Genomic DNA, 19,202 nt, shown 5'->3' with positions numbered 1-19,202 from the left:
CTCCTTGATTTCTCCTGTAAAAAGCCAAGGAATGGTCACCTCTTTTTGAAGTTACCTGGGCAAATTGCTATAATTTCAGCCCTATAGTCTTAGGCCTTTGTGTCTCCTTCTCCCCTGCAACAGAGGCAAAATAATGCTGGTTATTTTCTGTTCTTTGAGCCTACTTTTCCCTAAGGACTTTAAGGGAAAGAGTAAGGCTTCGAGATATAGAAGCTAAGAGGCCATCGAGCAGGTGGGTGGTGGGCCTTGCAGGGCAGGGTGTGACTTTCACACCCAAGTCAGAGCAGGTATGTTGGGGTTTGCCCTTCTGCAGTGAAATTTCCCTCAGAAACTTGGTGTTAGGTTTCAGGTTTAACAGAAAGAATACCAGCTGCAGAGCACATATTCCCGTAATATTTCTCATGAAACGACTTTTATTATCCTTTTGTGAATCTCTCACAACTTTGTCCAAGTTCGAGGTTCTTAGGCTTTCTTTCAGTACCTCTTGGCCTGTAGGGGTGATACTCAACTTTAGGTCAAAGACGCACTAGCAGGAAGAGGAATTTGGGATTGTGCTTTATTCACCTTTCAGAAAGGAAGCGTTGTGAATTTTATATTCCTTCAAGTAGGAGTTGCTTGGGGGAGCCTGCTGACTTTTTTTTTTTTTAACTGATACTTTTTTCTTTACTCAAAAACTTTTTTTCCCCCCTTTTTTGAAATAGATTGCTGGTCAAATTCCCTGAGTTAAATTATCAGCTTAAAATTAAAGTGTGCATTGACAAGTAAGTACTCTGTATCTTAACTCTTTTTTTCCTTTTTTCAAATGAGAGACAGAAATGAGAACTTGGACAGATACCATGTGAACTTAGAGACTTTATCTCCATTCAGGGATCTTCATTTTTTGAACAAAAGTTTTCAAAAGTCTTGTAGTGCATTGTCATTTACGTGCCTGAACAAAACCACAAAACTGGTGGTACAGATATGAGTTGTGATTGCTGTTGTGACCCTCAGTCCCCCTTTTTCTTTAATTTTTTACCTATAAATGTAATTTATGCATATCATGTAAAACCCTGGCTATATAGGAAAAATTGATGCTTTTCATTGTTCCATACTTCACCACATAATTGAATAGACACTTTTCAAAATTTGACTGTACTTTTCAAAAATTAAAAGCACATACCCTTTGAAGAGATTTGAAAAAAGAACATTATCCTTAATTTTTGGTGACATAAGTATCTGGAAATTGTCATGAGAGTGAACTGGAAAATAATTACTAATAAAATAAGGGACTTAAGGAAGATGGTAGGTTTAATAAATAAACAAAAATTAATAACTTCAACCATATATTAGCATTAACCAGTCAGAAATTATAATAGAAAAAAATGATTTCACAATAAGCAAAAAAGTAAAAAAATACATTGTGATAAACGTAACAGAAATGTTTAAGATCTATTTGAAGAAAATTATGAAATTTTATGAGAAGGGATATTGTAAAAAGTGATGAAATGAATCATATTCCTGGATTGCAGACTTTTATTATAAAGATGTTGATTCTTCTCAGTTAACGTGGCACCAAGCAAAATGTGAACAGAATCTCTTTACTTGCTCTTCAAGTTGTAGCTAAGATGAGAAAAATAAACAAAGATAGTTTTTGTTTTTTGGGTTTTTTTAGATTTTATTTATTTGAGAGAGAGAGGGAGCACGAGCAGGGAGAGAGGCAGAGGGAAAGGGAGAAGCAGGCTTCCCGCTGAGCAGGGAGCCCAATGTGGGGCTCGATCCCAGGACCCTGAAGGTCATGACCTGAGCTGAAGGCAGATGCTTAACTGACTGAGCCACCCAGGTGCCCCACAAAGATAGTTAAAAAAAAAAAAAATGGATGTGTTTACTTATCTTTAGTTACGGTAAAAATTTTGAACGTAAAATTTACCGTCTTATTCTTTTTTTTTTTTTTTTTAAGATTTTATTTATTTTTCAAGAGAGAGAGAGACAGCGAGAGAGGGAACACAAGCAGGGGGAGTGGGCGAGGGAGAAGCAGGCTTCCTGCCGAGCAGGGAGTCCGATGTGGGACTTGATCCCAGGACCCTGGGATCATGACCTGAGCCGAAGGCAGACGCTTAACGACTGAGCCACCCACGCGCCCATCTTACTCATTTTTATGTGTATGGTGTTACGTATATTCACATTGTTGTGCAACAGATCTCTAGAACTTATTCATCTTGCAACATGGAAACTTTACATCCATTGAACAAGTCCCTGTTCCCTTATCCTCCCATCCCTTGGCAACCACCATTCCACTTTCAAAAAAAATTTTTTTTATAAGTTTTTTTTTTAAATAAAGAATTTTTATTTATTTATTTATTTGACAGAAAGAGAGAGAACATAAGCAAGCGGAGTAGCAGGTAGAGGGAGAGGGAAAAGCAGGCTCCCCACTGAGCAAGGAGCCAGACGTGGGGCTTGATCCCAGGACCCCGGGATCATGATCTGAGCTGAAGGCAGTCGCTTAACCACCTGAGCCACCCAGGCGCCCCTAGAAAAAATTTTTTTAGTGAATAAAAATAAATGGGAGTGGTGTGGGAAGATGCCCTGCCAGATATTAAAATGTAGAGTTTCAGTTACTAAATGAGTGTGTTACTAGGGCAGGAATAAACTGATTGATCATTGAAAGAAAATCTTGAGTCCAGAAATAGACTTCAAGTTTATATAATCAATGAGTAAAGGATGGATTATTCAGGAAGTAGTTTTGGGAATACCTGCTCTTGGGGAGGATTTGAATGAGAAACTTGAGTTTCACTGTTTGCTAACCATTAGAGGTATCTATATGTTTAAACTCATGCATCTTAAAAGCGTAGGTGAATGTATATATAATATAATGATGGTAAAATTGCAAAATGGTAAAACCACTTTGGAAAAGAATTTGGCAGTTTCCTATGAAGTTAAACAGGCACCTACCCTAGGAGCCTATCATTCCACTCCGAGGTATTAACCCAAGAGAAATGAAAGTATATAGGCACACAAAGGGCTGTACACAAATGTCCGTTAATAGGTGAATGAATAAACAATTCGTGGCATATCTGTAAGCATGCACTGACCAATGGTGCCACTGGAGCATCATAATTTGTGGTATATCTATAAATGGAATATCACTTACCAATAAAGAGGAATGAATTATCAATACTTGCAACACATAAGAAATCTCAAAATAATTACACTGAGTGAAAGAAGCCAAACCAAGAAAAAAAAAAAGAGTCGTGCTTCAGTTTCCATTTATATAGAATTCTAGAAATGAAAATGAATCTATGGTGGGGTGCCTGGGTGGCTCAGTCGTTGGGCGTCTGCCTTCGGCTCGGGTCGTGATCCCAGGGTTCTGGGATCGAGCCCCACATCGGGCTCCCTGCTCCGCGGGGAAGCCTGCTTCTCCCCTCCTTCTCCCCCTGCTTGTGTTCCCTTTCTCGCTGTGTCTCTCTCTGTCAAATAAATAAATAAAATCTTAAAAAAAAAAAAATGTATCTATGGTGACTGAAAGCAGATCAGTGGTGGCCTGGGGACAGAGGTGGGGTGGAGTGTGGGATTTGGGAATGGATTACAAATGGGTCTGGGGAAACTTTGGGGATGATGGGTATATTCATTATCTGGTTTGTGCTGATGATTTCACAGTATGTGTAGCATGTATACATATGTCAGACCTTATCCACATACATTTTCAATAGTGTACTTTATTGTTCATCAATTATATATCAAAGCTGTAATACAAAATTTTTTTTTCTAAAAAGGAAATCTAGAGGGGTGCCTGGGTGGCTCAGTCGTTAAGCGTCTGCCTTCGGCTCAGGTCATGATCCCAGGGTCCTGGGATCGAGTCCCACATCGGGCTCCCTGCTTGGCGGGAAGCCTGCTTCTCCCTCTCCCACTCCCCCTGCTTGTGTTCCCTCTCTCGCTGTGTCTCTCTCTGTCAAATAAATCCCTCTGTCCCTCTGCCCCTCCTCCCTGCTCGTTCTCTCTCTCTCTCTCAAATAAATAAAAATCTTAAAAAAATAAAAAGGAAATCTAGATTAAACATGAGGGAGAATTTCCTGGTAACAAGAACTCTTAAGTTTTAAAATGTGATATATGGAAAGGTATCTTCTGAATGGTTTAAAATTTGATCAATTTTAATCTGTAAACCCCCACAAAATGCTCTATTTAATAAATAGTAGCTATATTAGTGCATATATAGCAATGGAGAAGCACTTTTAAAACAGTACTTAAAATAAAAAAGGAAGAAAGGAGAAGACCGAGAAATGTGACTATATAAAAAACTATATATTCAAACACATAGAGCTGAAAGACAGTGGACACGCTGGAGGACTATGTCCAGCTAATATCAAATGGGATGATCTGAGTTGCCGGTAATAGTAAACCTTTAGAGAAAACTGTGTGACTTAAATAATAAAGGAAATTTGCAGCCCAGTGTAACTGGAAATGCAGAGTTAGGGCAAGTTCCTGACAGTGAGATTAGTGACTCACTTATGTCACCCAGGACCCAGAATCTTCCATTTGCCTTCTCAGCTATCGTAAGTATTACTGGCTTTGTAAGATTCCCTTATGAGTTCCAGTGTGGTTGCTTGTGGTAGTTAAGGTCCCATGCTTCCTTGCTCATATTCCGTTGAAGCTGTGGACAGTAAATCCAGCCTGGGTTGTAATTCCTTCCCAGTCTGAGTGAGACAGCATAGGTCATGTCCTCACCCCCAGGACCACTGCGCTGTGGGCATGCTCCGCTCTGATGTACTTAACAATCAGGATCCCCTGGAGGTGGGCATGGGAAGGATACTTGAGCAGAACCAAGGGTCTGTTGGGAAGAGGGAGTTGATGCTGGGTAGGTATGGAGAGGGTTGTCATATGTCACATATAAAATGTAATTGAATCATTTACAGAAATTCCCGGGAGAACAGTGGTTTTTCCAGCAGAGTAAATGACAGGTATTTTTTTGAAGAAACACAGGGCCAGTTTTATTAACACCAGTTTATACTCTTAACAGAGACTCCGGGGATGTTGCAGCTCTCAGAGGGTAAGTTCAGCCTGGAGGCTTCCTTTTGATCTGTTTAATCTGACTTTGTCCTCTGGCTACCCCGTCACCTATGTGGTTGGTTTCTCTGCTGTGATTCAGATCCCGGAAATTTAACATTCTGGGCACAAACACAAAAGTGATGAACATGGAAGAGTCTAACAACGGCAGCCTGTCTGCAGAATTCAAACACCTGGTATGAGGCGGGAGCCTGGGTCCCCGTCTCCCAGGGCGTCTGGTCGTGGGAGCGGGGGGAGGTTGGTGGTGGGGAGCCTCACGTGACATGGGTGCTCCCTGCTTCTCTTACAGACCCTGAGAGAGCAAAGATGTGGTAATGGGGGCCGAGCCAATTGTGACGTAAGTTTTGTTGCTGATGAAAGCCAACTGCGAGGGTTTCCTTTGATGGGGAAAGAACAAGAACCTTCTTATTGCCCAGAATTAGAGACACCAACCTGTGGTTAAGCTGTAGTCATACAGAAAAATCACCGCAGGTCAGAATGACATGGTCAGAAGTCGTATCTGCTTTGGAGTTCTCTGGCTTGGAGCATTTCCTTGATTGTCCCGGGAGTTGGCAGGAGTGGCTCATCTTTAAGGAGGAGTGGAAAGTCCCTGGCTGACTTACCCACACTCATTTAGTAGGAAAGAAGCTTTCCACCTTGCCTGGGGCTTTCCAGATTCCCCTTCCAACTTCTGCCAGCCCAAACCACTTGGCTCCATTTTTGGTGACCTGTTTTTCTCACTGCGGTGGCATCGAAGGTTGTAATAAGTCGGAGTTAAATATCTAAGAAAAAGAATAAACCTGGGGCGCCTGGGTGGCTTAGTTGGTTGGGCGACTGCATTCGGCTCAGGTCATGATCCTGGAGTCCCGGGATCGAGTCCCATCTCGGGCTCCCTGCTCAGCGGGGAGTCTGCTTCTCCCTCTGACCCTCTTCCCTCTCGTGCTCTCTGTCTCTCATTTTCTCTCTCTCAAATAAATAAATAAAATCTTAAAAAAAAAAAAAAGAATAAACCGGTCCCCCTTATTTCCCTTATTGTCTCCCTCCCTCTGATTCAGATTATAGAATGCTTAGTGTCAAGAATAAATTACTTAAAAAAAAAAATAGGTAAATGTGACCAGAAACTAGTTTTTACTCTTTTGAAAAGATTGTGACACCCTGTTCTTTTTCTGGTGTTTATGCCCTGAGCCAGTCTTCCCTCTTCTCTAAAATGTAGCAGACCTAAAAAAAAAAAAAAAAAAGGTGAATTTATAGTACTTGACTATTAAGAGTGAAGTGCAACAACATAGAAAAATGTGTGTGGCATATTTGTTTCGAAAAAGCAAGATGCAGGGCGCCTGGCTGGCTCAGTGGGTAGAGCGTGTGTGATTCTTGATCTCAGTATTGTGAATTCAAGCCCCACACGTTGGGTGTGGAACCTATTAAAAAAAAGAAAAAAAGAAAAAGCAAGATGCAAAATAATTTGAATAGTATATTAGTATATTTGTTTAAAAAGTGTACTACACTGTTTTTTGCCTATTCATGTATGCATCCCAAAGTTCTCAAGGAATATATACCAAACAGTGTTGATGTATTTATGCTGCTGTTGGTATCCAAGACTGCTCTATTCTATCTCTGTAATATTTGCATTTTAAACTGAACATACATAATTTTTATAGTTAGGAAAAAAGTGTTTTAAAAATGAATTGGCATTGTGTTTCTGAGAATTCATTGGGAAGTCTTACTGAAAATAAGGTAGCTATATTGCTGGTGGGAGTATAAATTGTCGCTTCAGAAAAACAATTATATGTAGCAGGAGACAATGTACAAAATGTCACAGCAGCCTGATGGTAAGTCCTAAATATAACCCACCATCACCACTAGAGTGGGTAAAGGATTTGTGGTAGAGTCCTATGATGGAATACTATATAACTGTGAAAATGAATAACCAGCAGATTCACACAACCATGGACGCAAAAAGTGAGGCATGCAAAAGTGGGTCACGCCAGTACGTAGGGTATGGTTTCATCTGTATAAGGTTCACAAACATCCAAAACTAAACAGCGCTTACCTTATTTAGAGATATAAATAAGGTAAAGCCATAAAGAAAAGCTAGGAAATAATAAACCCAAAAGACAAAATGCAGTTAGATCTGAGGGAGCAGGGACAGGAATGGGAGTGGGGAAGGGCACCCTGAGAATCTCAGTGGTAATGCTCTTTTTCTTACACTGCATAATGGGTAAAGGTGTTCATTGTTTTGTTATTCTTTGTGCCTTACACGTTTTGTAACTAACTTCTTGGGTCTGGAATTTTCTAATAAAACCAGTAAAGGATGAGGTTGAAGAACCAGTAAAAGCTGAGGTTGAAGATCATAGCACTTAAAGAGAGCATGTGCTCAGAGTTGTGTCCCGGGCGGCGTGTCTGTGGCCCCCTGGTGGACTACCCTTCTTGGTGCAGCGTGGCTGTGGCATGTTGCTCTCAGCTATGGCTGTTAGTGTCCAAGGCCGTTCTCTCTGAGGAAGGGAGTGTCCTTCTTGTTATTGTAGGCCTCCCTGATTGTCACCGAGGAGCTGCACCTGATCACCTTTGAGACTGAGGTGTATCACCAAGGCCTCAAGATTGACCTTGAGGTGAGTTCTGCCACAGAGTTGGGACAGGGCTGCATGCAGGGGTGATTTGGGACAAGAACTTCTAGTTCGGATTTTTTCTACAGAAGGTAGAGTGATGACTCTCTGCTTAGCACTGTGTTTATTTTTGCTTGTTTTTCTCCCAAAACTCCAGAGTATCCCAGCTGAGAGTAGAGTCTTGCTTGAGTGCTTAGAAGATGCACATACAGTTGACCGTTGAACAACACAGGGGTTAGGGGCGCCAACCCCCTGCCCAGTTGAAAATCTGTGTGTAACTTTTGACTCCCCCCAGACTGAACAACTAATAGCCTATTGTTGACTGGAAGCCTTCCTGATAACATAGTCTATTAACACACATTTAAAAAAATTTTTTAAATTCTTTTTATTAACACACATTTTGTATGTTATATGTTTTATATATTGTATTCTTACGATAAAGTAAGCTAGAGAAAAGATAATGTTGCAAGAAAATCGTAAGAGAAAATACATTTACAGTACTGTACTCTGTTTAGCAAAAAAAAAAAATCATCCACGTATAAATGGACCCATGCAGTTCAAACCCATGTTGTTCAAGGGTCAACTATAAAGTCAGCTTTCAGCAAATTTGATGTGAAAATCTGTATTTAGAAATTAGTGATAGTTGGGGCGCCTGGGTGGCTCAGTCGTTAAGCGTCTGCCTTCGGCTCAGGTCATGGTCCCAGGGTCCTGGGATGGAGCCCCACATCGGGCTCCCTGCTCGGCGGGAAGCCTGCTTCTCCCTCCCCCACTCCCCCTGCTTGTGTTCCGCCTCTCGCTGTGTCTCTCTCTGTCAAATAAATAAATAAAATCTTTAAAAAAAAAAGAAAGAAATTTGTGATAGTTGACTTTATAAAGTTTGGGCAAAATAGTCTTTAGACAGCCAGTGTTTTTAGTATACAGGAAATCATGGCATTTGCATTCTCTTTTACCAATTTTCTTGATCTTTAAGTTAAAGATAGAGCTGAAGAAAGCAAGAATCCTTGTCTTTGGCTCCTGGGACCTCTCTGTCTAACGGGTAGATACAGCTGTAGTTCTCAGAGAATGCCTTCCAGGTTTTATAAATGGGGAATCTGGGGGCTGTGAGTTCCAGCTTTGAGCAAGTCAGATTTTCAAGTTCCTGGTTGTGCCCTGTGGCCCATGTTTGGCACTCTCTCCACTCTGGGTGTTGAGCTGACTCAGCCACGCTCTTCCCCAAAAGTTGGCAGTATGTGTGGTTCACGGCACATCCTTTTATTCCAAAACCGCAGGTATGGCTGAAGAGATGTTCGAAGCTTTGAGGGCCCTCTGCTTCCCCAACTCATTCCCCACTTTCTCCACAGACCCATTCCTTGCCAGTTGTGGTGATCTCCAACATCTGTCAGATGCCAAATGCCTGGGCATCAATCCTGTGGTATAACATGCTGACCAACAACCCCAAGGTAGGCGCCCATCCTCTGGAAACCGTTGTTGTGGTCCCTCGTGTGGGTCATCAGGCACCGCTGTCTCATCTCAATGAGCAACTGTGTCGTTTTCAATAGAACGTGAACTTTTTCACCAAGCCCCCGATTGGCACCTGGGATCAAGTGGCCGAGGTGCTGAGCTGGCAGTTCTCCTCCACCACAAAGCGAGGGCTGAGCATCGAGCAGTTGACTACGCTGGCAGAGAAACTCTTAGGTCAGCATTTCCCCTCTTTTCCCTGCTGCCCTCCTCAGAAAAGGAATCTGGCCTGTGGGGCTGTTCATTCAGGAAAATTGGCTGAGCGAGGCTCTGTGCTGGGGCCAGAACGCATGCGCTCCCACAGTTGGTGGGGTGGGGTGGGGGGGACCAGTGGAGTAGGGAGGCAGAGGAAGCTTGCCTCCTGGTGATCATTTCCGAGGTAGGACGCAGATGTCTTTTCTCCTGGTGGCTGGACCCCTCCACCCTTCCAGAGCACAACTTTGTCTAACCTTAGGAAGAGATTTTTTAAGTGCTTGTTAGAAGGCAGAGGTAAAAAGCTTGACATCCCTGTCCGTTTCTTCAATAAACTGGACGCTTGTTTTGTTTTTTCCCTCCTGAAAAAGAAAAATTTAGTGTACTATTTTACATGCTATCTGCACGGAAAGCAGCTTTATCCTGTGCTGTCCCAGACATGAGCCTCTAACACTGTCAGCTTATTCACATGTGCTGCTGGTCCCCAGTCCACCACGCAAGAGGAGGAGGGGGGGTGGGGAGATGGGGGAGAGACTTGGTATGTCGTCCACCACCTCCGCTAGGCTAAACAACACCCCAGGTGATCCCATGATGGGGTTTTGTGAGGGTGGATGTGTGTGTATGTGCGTGTGCGTGCACACATGCGCACGACAGAGGGAGCCTTCAAAACCATGGAAGCCAGTGGTTTCTCAGCCCATTGTGGGACAGATGTGTAGGAATGTGTGTTCTGTTATAAGAAATAAGACCTCGATTCAAACCTGAAAATTACACTGCTTTATTCTTTTTTCCCTTCAGGACCTGGTGTGAACTATTCAGGGTGTCAGATTACGTGGGCTAAATTTTGCAAAGTAAGCCGTCTTGTTAAATCCTTGTGGCCAGCTAGTGGGAGTGGGAGTGGGACGGAATGCTTACCTATGAGGTTGTCGTGGATGGGACTGGGCTTGGAGGCTGAAGACTCATGGTCTCGCTGTCAGTAGGACCTACCTGAGGGTAGATGGGCCTGGGGATTTTGGTGGCATCGTGCCTCGAGGAAGGAAAAGGCTGGGAGGGTGGACTTGGCTTTTCCCATTATTCTTTTCTTTAGGAAAACATGGCTGGCAAAGGCTTCTCCTTCTGGGTTTGGCTAGACAATATCATTGACCTTGTGAAAAAGTACATCCTGGCTCTTTGGAATGAAGGGTAGGTTGAAACTCTTGCGTCTGGCGGAGTGCACGTGTGTAAGAAGTCACCTGCTCTCTCAGCGGGCCGGTGGTGGGGACCCTGTCAGCCCAGATCTTGTCGCTCTTCTTCGGCTCCAGGTACATAATGGGTTTTATCAGTAAGGAGCGGGAGCGGGCCATCTTGAGCACCAAGCCCCCAGGCACCTTTCTGCTACGATTCAGTGAAAGCAGCAAAGAAGGAGGTGTCACCTTCACTTGGGTGGAGAAGGACATCAGCGGTAAGTTGGACTCTCACCCACCCCACCTGGTGGCAGTTGCTGCGGCTGCCACACTGCACTCGTTTCGAGCGCCCGCTGCCCCCTAGTGGGCAAAGGTGGCTTTGCACTCCCCTGCCTCCGACTTGTAGTAACACTTTTCAGTGACTTCTTCTCTCCAAATTCTTTCAGCTGAAGGATTGTTTGCCAGTTTTGTTTTTGCTTGCTTCGGGGGCTAATATTTGCCTAGAAATTTGCAATTTATTTTATTTTTTAAAGATTTTAAAGATTTTTTATTATTATTATTTATTTATTTGACAGAGAGAGACAGCGAGAGAGGGAACACAAGTAGGGGGAGTGGGAGAGGGAGAAGCAGGCTTCCCGCTGAGCAGGGAGCCCAATGCGGGGCTTGATCCCAGGACCCTGGGATCATGACCTGAGCCGAAGGCAGCCGCTTAACCGACTGAGCCACCCAGGGGCCCCTAAAGATTTTATTTATTTATTTGAGAGAGAGAATGAGATAGAGAGAGAGCATGAGAGGGGGGAGGGTCAGAAGGAGAAGCAGACTGCCCGCTGAGCAGGGAGCCCGATGTGGGACTCGATCCCGGGACTCCAGGATCATGACCTGAGCCGAAGGCAGTCGCTTAACCAACTGAGCCACCCAGGTGCCCAGAAATTTGCAATTTAAATCTCATTCTTCGTCTCCTTTCTTACGTACCTTGTTAATATATCTTATGCACATAGTTATTCAGGTATATTGCCTATGACCCAACTGGGTAGTCTCTCCAGAAACCAGCTGAACATTTCCACAGCGCCAGCTGACTGGACAGGCTATTCAGGGCTCAGGAGCTAGGTTGGCATGTCTTCCCCTTTCAAGGAAAAATAAATCGGGTCGTCTTCTCCGAGATTACCTGGTGCCCTTATCTTCCCTTACAATGTCCCATGACAGGTAAGACCCAGATCCAGTCAGTGGAACCATATACCAAGCAGCAGCTGAACAACATGTCATTTGCTGAAATCATCATGGGCTATAAGATCATGGATGCTACCAACATCCTGGTGTCTCCGCTGGTCTATCTCTACCCCGACATTCCTAAGGAGGAGGCGTTTGGAAAGTACTGTCGACCGGAGAGCCAGGAGCATCCTGAAGCTGACCCAGGTAGTTGTTGATTTTCCTTGTCGGGCATTTAATTCTGGGAAAAAGGGGGCAATTGCAGGATCCCTGGGGGACAGACAGGTAAATGCCCGAAGGGCCTGATCTTTTATTCCTCTTTATGGGAAAGAACTTTGTAGTGAGTGCTTCTGGGTGGCTGATGGGGTTGGAGAGAGGAGAGGAATCAGTCACTTGTCTCTGCCCCACAGGGAACTTGCCAGGCTAAAGGGAGAAATAGCACACACACACTCACCCCAGACATCTAAAATGCTGCCGAGAGAGTGAGGACAGGATTCTTTAGTAACAGGATGTCCAGCCAGCACAGCGCTTCCCACACAGTAGCTGCTGGAAGGTCTGCGACTCAGACTCGAGTCTAGTGTGTTTCCTTTTCCCCATCACTGAACAACCTGAGCAGTGTCGTGTGGGATGGAGAAAGGCTTTCTGGAGGAAATGAGTGTTAGCAGCACAGGAACTCGGTTTGTGAGCAGAGGCGGGGGGAGGGGTGATTGAGGGGGAGCCTGTAACCTGTGGGAGGGCTCGGGGTGGGATTTAGCGCGAGCAGCTCTCGAATGAAGCGGTTGCGTCATGTGCAGGAGCGCAGGTGTTGCTGTAAGCCCTGTAGACACTGTTTCATGGAGAGCTTGTAACCGCTAGTGAGGTCAGCAGCCTAGAGGGGCGGCCCCGCTGCTCTGTGCCGTCCCCACTTGCTGCTTTGGCTCTCTGGGTTCTTGGTCCGGATCCTGATGGGGAGCCTATGATTTTGCCATTCTTTGTTTTTATTTAACTTCCCTTAATTGGAGAGCCAGCAGGGAGCTCTTTAAAGTGATCCTTTGAGGGTAGCTTCCTTACTCCAGTTGCTTTTGGAAAAACTGTTTTTGCACAGAGACCTCACGCAAGTACACACCCACCTTTTCCTAGGAATCCCCTCTGAGGAACTTCTTGGGATGGGGGAAGACTGGGACTTGAAAAAGGAATTTGAGTTACTTGTTAAGTGACTTCCCTCTTTCCTTTGTTATGTTGTTGGGTTTTGTTCCTACTATAGAAGAACTAACTCTCACTTCCTGTCTGCTACTTATCTGGCTTTCCAGCTGTGCTTCAGTTGGGAGATGTGCTTATCAGTCCCAACACGCTACTCTTTGTTCTTTCTGCAGAGGACATTTAGATCCAAGTGCTGGTCCTTTGGCTCGTTTTGCTTTCATGATCCAGGTTCCCAATCTGAGGCCAAGCCCTCCATTATCATCAGCCATCCTGTGTGACCGGCAGGCAAGGTCCTTTCCTGCCTGGAGTCACCAGTGTTTTCTCGGGTCAAGAGCCCAGGCGGAGAAAGGAACTAATTACTTGAGTGCTTTGCCAGCCTCCTAGGGAGGCGAGTGTAAGCAGTGGGCACTGAGGGGCTTGGCATGTTGGGAGCATGACGATGGGGTGGGCTGAGTGCTGGGGGCGACCCCGCATTCAACTGGGCATCCTCCAGGAGATGGATCTGTGCCCATTTCCTCTTGTTTTCCATCATGAAAGTATTTTTGCCCCCAGGGATAGATCGATGTCTTCCCAGGACTCTTCCTTCTTCCTTACTTTTTCACCAGACCCCACACAGGATTTCTCGGTGGCTTGAGGTAGAGAGGCATCTCTTAGAAATGACACGCCCCTTACCTTACAAATTGGATGAAGTATGTTGACAACCTTGTACAAATTGGATGAAGTATGTTGACAACCTTGTACAAAGCTCCACTTTCAGTCTTGGTTCTCCTTTGTTTCTGCTCTTGCTGAATCTCAGGCTAAAGCTAGTTTTCTCAGCTACCTGATCACTGGGGAACTAAATCCTTCTCTGTCCAGGATGTCGCCTCCCCTCAGGTCTGCACCACGGTGGATTTATAAGACACCAGAACCCTGCCTGGGTAGCGTCTTTGGATTCTGCTCCACATGAATCTATTTCTTGGCCCCAAATAACCTTGGATGGCAATCTAAGGACCCTCTGACAATGCCTTTCTCAGATTGTCAGCATACTTTCTGATTCCTTGGTCTCTCTATAAATCTCAAGCTTTATAACTGTGCTTCTCTCGGCCCACGCCACCCTGCCCCACACCTCCTAAGTGATTTGTTCACCAGAATCCACCAGATTTCATGCCAGTGTCTTCAAGACTCCTTGACGTCTTGGTGTAAACATTTAGTGTCTAAAATTCATTTATTCCAGTCCTCACATTTCTAACTATGGAACAAGAATTATAAATGAGGGGCGCCTGGGTGGCTCAGTCGGTTAAGCGACTGCCTTCAGCTCAGGTCATGATCTCAGGGTCCTGGGATCGAGCCCCGCATCGGGCTCCCTGCTCGGCGGGAAGCCTGCTTCTCCCTCTCCCACTCCCCCTGCTTGTGTTCCCTCTCTCGCTGTGTCTCTCTGTGTCAAATAAATAAATAAAATCTTTAAAAAAACAAAAAAAAGAATTATAAATGACCCAGATGGGCACTTCCCTCTTCCCCCTCCCTCTTAGTGTAGAAAGTGCTTTGCTCCGGGTGTCTTAGCTGTGGAAGACATGACAAGCCCCAGGCCTCCTGTCTTCAGTCCGGAGTCAGTGGTATTGCCACACCAGGCAGCCTCCCTTGACAGAGAGGCTGCTCTTTGTATGATGTTGCTCCCCAACTGGGGAGTTACTAATACGGCTCACCTAAAAAGTAGTAGAGGCAGATGAATGCCCGTAGGAATGAAAAGTATGACTCTGGGCCTCGCAACAGCATGAGCAATTTCCACATTCTCTTAGAGACGTGGTGACTTTGGCATCTGAGCAGGACCGCGTGTGTCCGAGGCCAGACTGCGTCGGCTCCGTTCCTGCGTGCGGAGAAGTTGTAGCGAAGAGATGCGGCCAGGCCAGAATACAATCCTCAGACCCCATGCAGGCAGCTCAGTGTTCACATCATCTAGGGAAAGAACAAACAGGCTGGCATTGGTCTAGGCTCGGGTGGGGCCAGGGTGTGCTTAAAAGTCTCTGCAGGTCAGGACAGCTCTATGGAAAGGGTTGAACCACCAGGCTGCAGGTGCCTCGCACACCCAGCAGGACACAGTGGTGGGAGGGCAGCCCCGAGGGGAGGTGGGGCTTCCAAACGGCCTCCGCTGCAGGATGGAGTGGGGTGCACGTCCGTGCCGATGAGACAGCCGGCTTCCTGCTGCCCTTGGCCCACAGTGGGGTCGCAGTTAGTAAGCCCCAGCTTTCTTCTTCCCAGGTGCTGCCCCATACCTGAAGACCAAGTTCATCTGTGTGACACCGTAAGTGGCTTCCCTTCTCAATTTGGCCTTCATTTCTGGTGTCCTCAGTTCTCCTGGGAGTAGGACGCTGGGTGAGAGCTATCCTGTGAAGGGCCGGAACGTCCTGGGCTCTGCGTAGTACTCAAAGTGACCTTGTGTGTTTAAAAAGCTTGAGCTTTTATTTTTCTGTTGGAGACCAGAGTTTGATGGCTTGTGTGTGTGTGTTTTGTTCTTTTTTTTTTTTTTTCTCCATTGTGTCTTGTCAACCCGGCCCTTTCCCCTCCTGCTGCTCCCCATTTCCTACAGAACGACGTGCAGCAATACCATTGACCTGCCGATGTCCCCCCGCACTTTAGATTCATTGATGCAGTTTGGAAATAATGGTGAAGGTGCTGAGCCCTCAGCAGGAGGGCAGTTCGGTGAGTGTTTGGTGACAGACCCTGTCCTTAGGAGGGAAGTCAGCCCCCTTCGTGTGCCATGCACCGAGCCAAGAGCTGCCCCCCTCACCGCGCGATTGGTAGAAAGTTCTAGGGCAGTGCTCTCCCTTAGAAACCAAATGTGCACCACGCCTGTAAGTGCAGATTTTCTAGTAGCCACGTGAAAAACAGCAATAAGAAACAAGTGAGGTTAACGTTAATAGTATCTTTTCTGTAACCCAGTAAATCCCCAGTACTAGCATTTTAGCACATAAGAGAAAGTTATCGAGGGTTTTTTTTTTGTACTAAGTCTCTGAAACCTGCTGGGTGTTGTACGGCTCCAGCCCATCTTGAGTGGGACTGGCCACACTGTGATGCTCAGTAGCCACCCGGTGGCTCCGGGCTGCCCCATCCTGCAGGACAGCCTTCGATCTTTCCACGCGGACAGTTGGGAACGAGTTAAGGGAGGAAGGGGACTGAGCCCTTCCAGAAGACCAGACCCTCTAGGGAGGAGAGTAAATCTGGAGTATCCGACCCTGTCTTGGCCACGCGGGGCAAGGACCCTGGATGGCAGTGCTGGCTGGGCCTCTGTCCCCCGAAGGGCTGCGGGAGCATGCCCTGCCGGCTCGCGGGCTCAGGCAACTGAACGAGCTCTCCCGCTCTGTCCCCCCAGAGTCCCTCACGTTCGACATGGAGTTGACCTCGGAGTGCGCTACCTCCCCGATGTGAGGAGCGGCGGGCTGAGGCTGCAGAGAGCGAGGACAGAGGCACCTACCTGTGTTCTACCACCCCTCACACAGCCAACCCCCAGATCGTCTGAGACTCCTCTCACTTTGTGCTTCCAGATTTTTTTTTAATCTCCTACTTCTGCTATCTTTGAGCAATCTGGGCACTTTTAAAAATAGAGAAATGCGTGAACGTGGGTGATAACGCTTTTACCTAAATGCAAATAAGAATGTGTTCTCTGACACTGTGACCGGGGGATGTGGAAGGGGTGGCAAGAGGGAGAAAAAGGAAATGTTCTGGTCTTTTCTGGCTCCCCGGCCCTCCTTTCTCAGCAGCTCGTGTTGTCCTTAGACAAGTGCCTCCTGGTGCCCGCGCATCCCTCTGCCTATCTCTGTAAGCTCACACCACAGACTGCCTCTAGCTACATTCCTCCTGGCATTGCACTTTTAACCCTGCTAACAACCAAATAGAAGATAGGACTTTCACAGCCCCTAAGTTTCTTTTTAAATTAAAAAAAAAATTAAAGGGCAAAAAACACTGTATTGGCATAACCTTTTCTGTATTTAAGACAACTCAGTCAGTAGCCTTCTTGGTGCTTTAAGCATTCAGCTTTCTTCAGGCTGATAATTTATAGAAATCCTAAAATGGGCTTCAGATCCAACCCTTAAAAGACATCTGAAGCTGTGGCTTGGCCTTTGGTTATGAAATAGGAAGGTTGAAGGACAACCTAAACATCCTAGACATTTTTTAATAAACAAAGTTTTTATTTTCCCCTTTAATGTGTTGGCCTATTAGTAGGTAAGGCTGGGCAGAGGAGTGCTTACCACCTGTCCCCCCTCTCCCCCCCCTCCCCGTCTCCCTGGACTTCTCCTGTTCCAGAGCCTGGGTTGTTCCTGTGGGTGCCTTATAAGGGATGGGGTGATCTTTCCTCCCTGTCCACCTGACCCCCCCTTGTGTAGGGCTCCTTTCAGTGTCTAAAGGTCCCTTGTCCTGTTTGCTTTGAGAATCCTGGAATAAGAAGGCGAGAGTTACAGGTGGAACACAACAGACTGTTGGGGCCCCAGCCAAGGGTCTAGTTGAGCTCAGGGAATACGGTTCTTATCCCGGTTTCTTGGTGATTTCCCGCGGCACCTCTAATCACTTCTTCACTTGGTTAAGCCGGGGGCAAAAGGCTTACTGATAAACTCGAGGTCTATCCCTTGTGTGAGGGAGTGTACACCCTGGCCTCCTCCCCCACCCCCCGTGCTGGTGACTATCTCCTCCCCATGGGGGCCTCACCCATGAGGCAGAACAACTCCCATTTACTGTGCGTCTCAGAACGCTTCGTGGTCTCCAGTATTTGGGCCTCGTCTGACCCAGAGGCCTGACTAGATCGGGTGGTCCAGGACCACCTGATCTCAGTTGGTCAGAGTTTCTGTGGTGTGCTGTTTGTTTTACCCGTACTCACCAGGTTCAGAATTAAGGGGATGAAGACATTCTCTCCAAGACGGACAGGGGTTGCGCTTGGCCATCCCTGTCCTTCCCTAGAACTGGTTGGCAGGTAGTACAGAGCTCGCCCTCCTCTAGCAACACTCTTCACTTCATAATAAGCTTAACTCAGAAACTGAGAGAAGATTTAGATCAGAGGCACCTGGGGCAAGGATCCAGGCTTCTAGGGCGCAGACACTGAAAAGCTGGTGACTTCGAGGTAGCACGTGTATCTGGTTTTAACTCTGATTGTAGCGGAAGTTCTGAGAGGAGCCGAGACTTGTTCTAGCCCCTGCCTTCAAGAGCCGAGCCCTCCGGGACCTGCCCGCTTTCTCTCCACTGTCTCCCCCTGCCCGTCCCCAGCCCAGCTGAGGGGTTCCCATAGATGGCTCGACCTACCTGCACAGCGGTTTGTATGCTGCTGTCCTGGTCACCGCATCAAATTCCAATGTATACTTCATAGTGTAAAAATTTATATTATTGTGGGTTTTTGGTTTTCGGTTTTGTTTTTGTATATTGCTGTATCTACTTTAACTTCCAGAAATAAAAGTTATATAGGAACCGTCTGAGGGCGTGGCAGCTCTGTCTCTGGCTGCTGGAGGTCCCCCTGCCCCTCCCCCCTTCAGGTCTGAGGGGGCCTTACCCACAGGCCGAGCCTGGATCCTGACAGGAGGCGGGGGCCCCTGCTCCCGGGCTGGTCCCCGCAGCCCACTTCTGGGGCCCCGAGCACCCCCCCATCTTATGTTAGCCAGTGGCCTCCAGGGAAGGGGTAACCGGAGGAGCCAGAGGTGTCCGTGGAGGCCCCCCTTCTCCCTCTTCCTTCCCCCCTCCTCGGGCCTTTGCAAGCCCCACGAACCTGTCTGGGGTCAGATAAGCGCTACCTAAGGGGGCTTGGGGTGAAGATACTCCCACCCCACCCTAAGGCCTCCCCTCCCACAGTTGCTCCATTATCGCTTTCTCTTCAGTTCACTCAGCGGGGATGAACGGAAACACTTCACTGGCTGCCCGACCGGTGGTGATAATTCACAGACATCAATGCGCCCACTCGGCTGGCTCCCCCCACCCCCGAGCCGAGCGCCATGGAGACCGCGCCGCGGGCTGAGATACCAGCCGCCAGCCCTGCCGAGATGCAAGGGGAGATTAGCGGCTGCTCTCCCCGCCAGCCCACCCCCGCCAGCCCCGCGCAGGGCCCCTGCGCCTCCTTGGGGCAGGCTGCAAACCCCTCTTCCCTTGCTTTGAGCTCTGAAGAAACCTCATGGGTAGGTCCTGGCTCCCCAACCGTTCCCCAACACCCCCCCCACCCCACCAGGGCCCCAGTGACAGCCCCTGGACTGGCAGCAGGTCGGCGCCAGGGGGTCCAAATGGGGAGACCATCCTCCTCCCCCAGCTTCCCTACCGGTCACTGGGCCGGCTGGCCCTTTGAATGGGCCGGTGGCAGTGGGATGGTGCCACCTGCTGGTGTCCGGGAAGAGGCGGGCAAGGAGGG

The 19,202-nt window shown here is 47.1% G+C and overlaps 1 protein-coding gene across 5 annotated transcripts in view; it reads left to right on the top strand.

Annotated features, from left to right (window-relative positions):
- STAT3 (signal transducer and activator of transcription 3) overlaps positions 1 to 18,285 on the top strand; it is a 72,145-nt gene extending 53,860 nt beyond the window's left edge. The window contains exons 10-23 of one of the 5 annotated variants that reach the window (XM_035027137.1): positions 702 to 761; positions 4,991 to 5,020; positions 5,120 to 5,213; positions 5,327 to 5,374; positions 7,539 to 7,622; positions 8,957 to 9,055; positions 9,155 to 9,290; positions 10,101 to 10,153; positions 10,390 to 10,484; positions 10,604 to 10,743; positions 11,669 to 11,878; positions 15,086 to 15,128; positions 15,464 to 15,526; positions 16,197 to 18,285. In XM_035027137.1, coding sequence (XP_034883028.1) covers positions 702 to 761; positions 4,991 to 5,020; positions 5,120 to 5,213; positions 5,327 to 5,374; positions 7,539 to 7,622; positions 8,957 to 9,055; positions 9,155 to 9,290; positions 10,101 to 10,153; positions 10,390 to 10,484; positions 10,604 to 10,743; positions 11,669 to 11,878; positions 15,086 to 15,128; positions 15,464 to 15,488 — 1,117 coding nt within the window. In that variant the 3' untranslated portion in view covers positions 15,489 to 15,526; positions 16,197 to 18,285. Of the gene's footprint in view, positions 1 to 701; positions 762 to 4,990; positions 5,021 to 5,119; positions 5,214 to 5,326; positions 5,375 to 7,538; positions 7,623 to 8,956; positions 9,056 to 9,154; positions 9,291 to 10,100; positions 10,154 to 10,389; positions 10,485 to 10,603; positions 10,744 to 11,668; positions 11,882 to 15,085; positions 15,129 to 15,413; positions 15,527 to 16,196 lie in introns of all 5 variants that reach the window. The other 4 variants (XM_035027133.1, XM_035027136.1, XM_035027132.1 and 1 more) reach the window with 4 other exon arrangements.
- The last annotated feature ends 917 nt before the right edge of the window (positions 18,286 to 19,202 follow it).

Source organism: Mirounga leonina, unplaced genomic scaffold (genome assembly GCF_011800145.1).
Source record: "Mirounga leonina isolate KUSES-001 unplaced genomic scaffold, KU_Mleo_1.0 Mir_200, whole genome shotgun sequence".
Classification (NCBI taxonomy): domain Eukaryota; kingdom Metazoa; phylum Chordata; class Mammalia; order Carnivora; family Phocidae; genus Mirounga; species Mirounga leonina.
Note: the sequence above shows the minus strand (reverse complement) of the source record. Positions and strands in the feature narration are given on the sequence as shown.